The sequence below is a fragment of the Lactuca serriola genome, chromosome 7, assembly GCF_051521515.1.
Source record: "Lactuca serriola cultivar US96UC23 chromosome 7, Lser_US96UC23_V15, whole genome shotgun sequence".
Lineage (NCBI taxonomy): Eukaryota > Viridiplantae > Streptophyta > Magnoliopsida > Asterales > Asteraceae > Lactuca > Lactuca serriola.
This window is the reverse complement of record NC_136414.1, coordinates 31343789-31352316: the sequence shown is the minus strand read 5'-3', so window position 1 is coordinate 31352316 and position 8528 is coordinate 31343789. Positions and strand designations below refer to the sequence as shown.

The 8528-nt window shown below is 37.0% G+C and overlaps 1 protein-coding gene across 1 annotated transcript; it reads right to left on the bottom strand.

The window, feature by feature from the left end:
- Positions 1 to 1651: 1651 nt before the first annotated feature.
- LOC145064963 (HAESA-like 1) lies at positions 1652 to 5791 on the bottom strand. The gene is made up of 2 exons (XM_079012321.1): positions 2722 to 5791; positions 1652 to 2350 (listed from the first exon to the last, which is right to left on the bottom strand). Exons 1-2 carry the CDS (start codon positions 5342 to 5344, stop codon positions 1959 to 1961), a joined length of 3015 nt encoding a protein of 1004 aa, XP_078868447.1. The 5' UTR covers positions 5345 to 5791; the 3' UTR covers positions 1652 to 1958.
- Positions 5792 to 8528: the final 2737 nt, after the last annotated feature.

Genomic DNA, 8528 nt, shown 5'->3' with positions numbered 1-8528 from the left:
AAATTAAATACAAACGATATATCATAATTAATCGATTACTAAAGGGAATTTCTACTAAATATGATTTCGACGTCTATGATGAATTTAGTATTAGAATAACAATCCTACTTCCAGTTTATAGACCGAAATGATGTTTAAAGACGTTATGGAGGTTTTATTAAATTGTTTCAATGAATCATTATGTCATTTTAGGCTCTGCTCTCACAGAAGCCATGGTTGACTTGTTGTGGCTAACCATTTGCTTTTAATAAAGAACTGTGCCCATTGATATTATTGCATTCAGACATTAAAGCGAGTATTGGTACATTATCACTAGATATCAAATTTAATCGGTTAACCAAAAAATATATATTTGCGTTTTAATAATGTTCGGTTATTAGGTTAGACGGAGTGGATTCAACGAACGCACACCGCAACCTCTATTCAGCATGCTGAGTTTAGAGGCTTGACTCGGCAATGGTCACCCGATGAGAGAGAAAAGTGAATAAAGTGCTATTTTTCATGTTTTAATGTTTCATATGTTTTAATTTTAAGTGTCTTGGGTTTTATTTAATTTCAAGTCTATTTGTCTTTTTAATTTTAATAAAAAATTTAGTTTTATATCATTTAATTAGTTTTATATAATTTAATTTTAGTTTTATTAAAAGAAAAAATCCTGTGCCAAACTACCCATTGGGAAGACCGGAGATAGAACAATCATGATGTGATATCTATGTAACAACAAAAAGAATGTAAAATTTGCACCATTTCATCTACTTTATAAGTAATATATATATATTTTTTTAATTATTTTTGGCTCAATTGGATTTTTAAATTACTATTGTTGCCGGATATTCGCTTAAATGGATTAAAAATATGTATCGCTTTACTTGATCATTTTTTCCTTTGCTTAAGTTAATAGTATTGTTTTGAAATCTAACCATTTTTAATATTCTAAAATTTTAATATAAAGCAATTAGAAAGCAAACTGATTTTTTGACTCAATAATTTCATTCTTTTATTCTGAAACCCTGTTTCACTGCTTCAGTTTGATCCGATTCAAATTCGATGAACGACCCTACGACATCAATGCTGTAATAGTTAATAATAATGAAATAGCACGATTAATAAATATACTACACCAACAAGATTTGCATTTATTTCTAGACATTCCAATAAATGTATTTCATTTGAAAATACTCAATCTTTTTATGAATATTTCAAATTTTGAACTTCGTGATTATATATTATAATCTAATATTAATAAAAAAAATATATATATAAAATATTATATGTGCTGTATATGCGTAAGTCTTCTTATTTATTTATCATACATCTAAAATCATAACTGTTTGAAGTGGAGAGTTTGACTGTTTTAGAGACAATTATATGATTATTTTGAAGTATTTTTTAAAAAGTTGTTTTTAATATTTAGTTTTAGATCATGTATAATTAAGAATTTGAATTTTAATATCTTAATTTAGCACTTCTTTCTTAAAAACTACATGCGACTTTATCTTACCAAGACATAAAAGAATAGAAAGATCAAAATAGAAAATAAATGGTAAAGATGGTTATTGATGATAAGCAAATAAAAAATGAGTACTTTATCTAAAATATATATGAGGAAACATATTTTAACCTTTGTAAACAACAATAATAATAATGATACTTTGAAAGCAAATATAAATGCCAAACTTGTATATTTCCTAACTCATTACATAATTCACCTTACAAACCAAAACTCATTATCCCTCCCCACACCAAAACCCAACTCCTACCCTCTTTCATGCTTCCATTGATTGTACCGTACAACTCGTCCATGCACTAAAAACCAAACGATTTACAACAAAAGAGACCCGGCCCACAACCCGTTTTCAACATCCATAACCGAAAACCAATCTCCCGAAACAACCGCACGACAACTTGCACCGTACAACTCATCACTGCATCAAGAAACAGATCAATCCCACAAGACTTCAAACAACACTACCGTGATCCGACACATCATCATAATAATATGGCGTTAATTTCCCGTCTTTTGACCCAAATTTCATAGGATTTACCGACCCGATTTCTTGCAACATTTTCACAACTCTTCTCATTGATGGGCGATTAATAGGAAGTGGGCTTGTACATAAGAGCCCAATATTCAACACTTTGCATATTTCTTCCTTGAAACATGAATCAAGTTTTGGGTCGAGCACCACGTCCAGACCTTTTTGGTCTAACGTTGTGCAGACCCACTTGACCAGGTCTTTTTCTCCGAACTCTGGATCAACCGGAAGTTTTCCAGTTACCAGTTCGAGAATTACAACACCAAAGCTATAGATATCGCTCTTTTCGTTCACCCGTAATGTATATGCATATTCTGTAAACACAAAAGTTTAAAAAAAGATTAGCAATCATATTTTACCAAGTTGTACAATATGCTACACTAGCTTGTACCCTATGCATTAAAGTTCAAAGTTTTCAAATCCAAAACAGTTTTGGATATAGTTAACAATAAATGCCTTTGTTTGGATACAAGATCCCATGCATTATCCAACTGTACATTTTGCACTGAAAGTTGTACATTTGTGATAGGTCCTTATTGGTAAAGTGGACCATCTAACATTCCCTAGAGATAAAGGAAAGTACAAGCTATTTTGATAAGATAATCCGATGGGCTTGTGCATGGTTAACTTGTACATGATGCATTAAAAGTTATACACTAGTGAATAAGCAAAAGTATGAAATTACCTGGAGCGATATAACCACATGAGCCCGCAATAACCGACATTGATTTTCCTGCTTTATCGTTCCCATCAACAACCTTAGCAACTCCAAAATCAGCGACACGTGCTCCAAAATCAGCATCCAACAAAATATTATTCGATTTAATATCCCGATGAACGATCGCCGGAACACAATCATGGTGCAAATACGCCAGCCCCTCGCCGGCGTCCACCGCAATCTTATACCTCACCGGCCAATCAAGCAACCCACTTTTACTACTATGTAACAAATCCCCCAAACTACCATTCACCATATACTCATAAACCAAAAGCTTACAATTTCTTGTAGAACAACAACACCATAATCGAACAATATTCTTATGTCGAATCTTTCCCAATGTTTCCACTTCAGCTTCATACCCGTTATCATGACCCGGACCCGAGAACCCGTTTTCAACATCCTCATCGTCAAACCCACCCGGTTTTGAACCGGCCCAAAGCTTTTTAACCGCGACAGTTTCACCATTGCTTAACCCGACTTTGTAAACTTTTCCGGACGCTCCGGTTCCGATCACGTTGTCTTCATCTAAAGCTCCCAAGATTTCGTATTCGCTGAAACTTAGCTTGTGAAATGACATTAATGTCCATTTTGATTTATCGATTGTGGTTGCTTCTTTGTTGGATTTGAAGGTTTTGTAACGAAAGTAGAACCAACAAAGACCGAAGATTAGAAGGATACCAGTGAGGGCAAAAATGGAACGGAGTAACCAAATGTAACCGGTGTTGTTAGTGACGTTTTTTCCGTCGCATAAACCTTCGATGTCGCCACAAAGACCTGGGTTGCCTAAGAAGCTGTTGATATAGATTTTTTTGGCGTATACTGGTGGGATGTCTCCGGTGAGACTGTTGCTTGATAGATTGAGTTGATTTAGCCGGAGGTTTTGTAATCCAGTTGGGATTTTGCCGGAGATTTGGTTGCCGGAGAGGTCGAGGTAGTTTAAGACGGATAATTCGCCGATTTTGTCTGGGATGTTGCCGGAGAATTTGTTGTTTGCTAGATTTAGTTCGTTTAGTTTTCTCAAAGAATTGATTCCGGTTGGGATTCGACCTGAGAATCCATTGTTGTGGAGGTCGAGCTTGGTTAACTGGTGAATGTTAACAATGGTGGCAGGTAAAGAGCCGGAGAATTGGTTGTTACTACCGGAGAATTCGATTAAATTGTTGAGAAACCCGATCTCATCTGGTAAATCGCCGGAGAATTTGTTGTTGGCGATGTTCAGGGTTGACAAGTTCCCTGCTGCGGCGATGGTTTTTCCGATTGTGCCTGAGAAGGAGTTTTCAGCGAGCTCGAGTAATGACACCATGGGAAGACCCCAGAAACCTGCGGGAACTTCGCCGGAAATCTTGTTGTATCCTAAACGGACACGTTTCAAGCTCCGACATTTGCTCAAACTCGACGGAAGTTCACCGGAAAACGAGTTGTGTATCATTAGAAGCTCTTCTAAAGCACCCTTTTCACATAAGGTTGCAGGAATTTCACCGGTAAAAAGATTGTTAGACACATCTAGCCATGTAAGAGGTGAGTTTTTTCCAAGGTTTTTCGGCAGGCTGCCGGAAAATCGGTTTCCGAACAATCTTAACTCATAAAGATTACTAGAGTTCGATATGATTTCAGGAAAGTTACCTCCGAGTTCGTTTTCATAAACATTAAGCGATTCAAGCTGCAAAGAGCATAGCTCCTCCGGCACCGACCCAGTGAATAAGTTCATCGAAATATCAAGCAGCCGCAATGCCGTCATCTTCGACCACCCCACCGCCGGTAACTCACCGGTGAAGGAGTTGTTGTAAAGCTCAATCTGGACAACATTTGAGAGGTCGGTAATTGAAATGGGTACCGGACCGGACAGTTTATTAATAGCAAGGTCAAGATCCACGAGTTTACTGAGTCGACTCAGAGAGTCGGGAATCGGTCCGATAAGGTTGCAGCCGCTGAGCCATAACACCTCGAGGTTCGTAAGGTTTCCGAGCTCCGGCGGGATCTGACCGGGAGAAAACAGGTTGTATGATAAATTAAGCTGCTTTAACGTCGAAATGTTACCGAGCTCAGCTGGAATCTTCCCGTCGATGAGGTTATCGACTAAAGAAATCACTTCAAGCTTCTGAAACAACCCGAAGCTCGCCGGAATGTTGCCGGAAAAGTTGTTTCCTGTTAAATCAAGGTACTTCAGCTCTGGAAGCTCGGGCAAGCTGTGCGGGAGTGTACCAGTGAGCAGGTTCTGAGCAAGATTAAGATGAACAAGACTCCGACAAGTCGACAGATCGTCGGAAAGTGTGCCGTTGATGGAGTTATTGTAAAGAGAGATAAACTTCAGGCCTGAAAGACGGCAGAGAACAGACGGAAAAGGACCGGCGACATTGGCATTTGATAAATCAACAGAGACAACAGACCGAGTTCCTGATTCAGAACAAGTAACGCCGGTCCAATAACAAGGGGTATCGCCGGCGGAATCATTCCAGTCGGAGAAAAACCCATCTGGGTCATCAAATCCAAGCTTCAGCTGTTCCAGATAACGCCCTTCTTGATTCAAACAAAGACCAAAACGCATCAAGAACAAGAAAAACGAAACAAAACAAAGAGAGCGTGACATTTCTCTCAGGTGGTTGAATTCTTCCGAAACGAATGATTCAAAAACAAACCTCTAAAACACAAACTCACAAGAAAATTGTGAAATAAACACCCGAACCCACATCATATCATGAAATTACTCCACCAAGTGAATAAAAAACAGAAAAGAGTGAATGTATATATGAAAATGGGGACAGACACAGTGGTCCATGAAAGAGACGGAGGTACAAATCACGAGGAGTGAGGAGTTAATTATGATTAGATGGTGCTTTATTGAGCGAACTTAATTGGATGTTGGATGAAGAACAGAGAAGAAAAAGGTGTGAAAAGGGCAGCCGACAGTGGGTTTTCTACGGGGAAAAGGAAGCGCCTGCGACGGAGGCTTCAGTTACACAGAGATGGTAAAGAGAGAGTGTGTGATTATGTGTGTTTGTGTGTGTTTTTTTGGGGAGTGGGAAGTGGGGTGGGTGGGGGTGGGGGTTGGGGTTGATTACGATGATGATGATATGGTGCAAAAGAGGAGAAACATGAATTTGGATTTTGTATTCAATTCTATATATTCCCCTTTTTTGTTGTTTGTTTAATAATATTCCTTTTCTATCTATTATTTAGTATATTTTTATTCAAAGAAAAGAAAACACTCGATAACTATAAACATAATAATATGGTTTTATTTAAAGCAAGATTTGGGAAAGCTATGGATCCATGTCGATATTGTCGATATTATGTAGTGCTTGATAATAAAAACATGCAAATTGGGATTTAATATGCGTTTTGGCATATATATAATGGTGTCGTTTATATGAATTCAAATGCATATTTTGACTTATAAATTTTCCTAAATGTCGTGTAAATAGTACATTGATGTTGAATGATATATAATTGTATTTCAACTGCACATATAATTTTAGTTTAAAATTTGCAGTTTGTAAAATCAAGTATATTTTTTTATGTTTAAGTTATTATCAAACCAAGAGTTGGTAAAAAAATCGGTCAAAAGACAGTTGCATGGCAATGACATGTAACATGTGCCCGAAATAATGGTCTCGCGAGTGGATGAAAGATTTGTCTCAACGACTAGGTGATCATAAACAAAGCCTTACAACTGGTTCTTACTTATGATTTGGCCAATAGTCAGAGGATGACATAAAGGCCAAAAAAACAGTCTCTAAATTGCTATCTTTGGGTTGTCATCAAAACAAGAAGAAGTGGGCATGGGTTTCCTGAAACTTGAAGATGGTAGATTAACAACATTCTTAAATGTCTAAAAAAGTATTTACGTATTTATTTGATGGCAATTAGTATGAAAATGTGTTAATAACTAATCTTTTATATTGTTTGTCATCGTCTGAGAAATAATTATTCATTCCAAGATCTTTTAAGAATCTGTTATCAAATCAACACATTCTCATAGTGAAACTTTTGTAACATGTACACATTCGTTTTGAGTTGTTATGTGTACACATTTATTTCGATAAATGTGATTTTTTTCATGAACGATTTGAAATATTTTACAATCATTTTGTATAGATTACCAAATAACACATGATTTGCATACAATCTGTAACATCCCAAAAATTAAGGTAAAATTTTCATTTTTCAAAACCAAACCACAAACCATAAATGTTTACAAAATTTAGTTTCCAAAAGTCAAAATCACAAATCAGAGTATCCCAAAATCATATCTCATAAAAACTAAAGGATGTGCACGATCAAGTTTTCGCTTTGCTCCGATCATCTGAAGTACCTGAAACATAAAACTTAAACTGTAAGTCAAAGCTTAGTGAGTTCCCCCAGAGTACCACACACAACCGAATAGATACCAACATGCAAATATGACCCTTCTGCCTGATTGGACCGCCTCACAGAGCCTACAGCCTTTCTGGACCGCTCTCAGGGCCTTCGGCCTGACTGGACCGCCTCGGGGGCCTTCAGTCTATCCGGACTGCCCCTGGTATCTTGGCCTTCAGTACAAAGCAAGACCGCCTCAACCCAATAAACCATAACATGTCGACATATACAATAACAATCAATAACCAACAACACATGTAATCATACAATTCTACCAATATAACGCATACTCAGTGAACATAGGTAATCATACATATCTACCCGTCTAACACATACTTAGCATAACATCAATCCAATATACCAGGATACATAATCTATTGGCCCAACATTGGTGCCTTTGACCCACAAGTACAGTGAGGAAAACTCACCTCACAGTCTAAAAAGATAGCTGAACAAATCACAGCTCCAACTGCTGACTCTACAGGTCACATATACAACAAACAATAACCTAGTCTCAAACTGCTGCTCAAAATACTCCTAAGTCAAACTTGGTCAAAATCAACTCAAAAACTCAAATTGACTGAGTACGCCCTACGTACTCAGTCACTACGTTGGGCATAGTCGTGACTCACCCAAACCACCAGGTTCAAACCCAGTATGTGCATAGTACTCCGTCTGGGTCCAAATCTCTCATTAAGTGCTTATTCCTTAAAGCCCTTTCATCCAAATTAAGATCAAGACCCAAAACATCGTTCTAAGTCATAAAGTTTCCACCTATATAACTTTCCATGGCTAGAAAAGGTTCAAAAGCTAAAACCCTAACTTGATAATCTATCGAGACATCATAACTCTTACATGGAGGGAATAGAAGGATTGAGATCACATTTTTATGGTTCCTAATAGCTCCATAATGGATAAAGTTTCCTATTTTATCCATTAGGATGGTTCAAATAACCAAGATCTAGTCTTTAAGTCTCAAAGGGACTAAAACTGCATCTTTCTCAACTTTATCCATTAAGTCCAAGTCTCCAACCTTCATATATGAATCAATATGATGTTTAAATGGATAAACTTTCCAACTTTATCCATAACAAGGTCACAAAGTGACCAAAGAGTGACAAATATGAAAATTAACAAGATCTATGAAACTAATGAGCAAGTTTGAAGCTTTTTACTCACAAAGGTCCATAAATGATGTAATCTTGCTGGATTTATGCTTGGATCCTTCTTCCATACACTTTTGTCACCATCTTGTTTTTGAAGATCTATAATGCCTGTTCCGAATCGCTTTCCTAATTCGGGAATATGGCCTGAAGATAGGTTATCATAAGGCTTAGGTCCTTTGGAAAAGAGAGGTCTAGACCCATTTAGGTACGAATAATGTAATTAAGGTGATCCGAGAGTTTGGGTTGTGC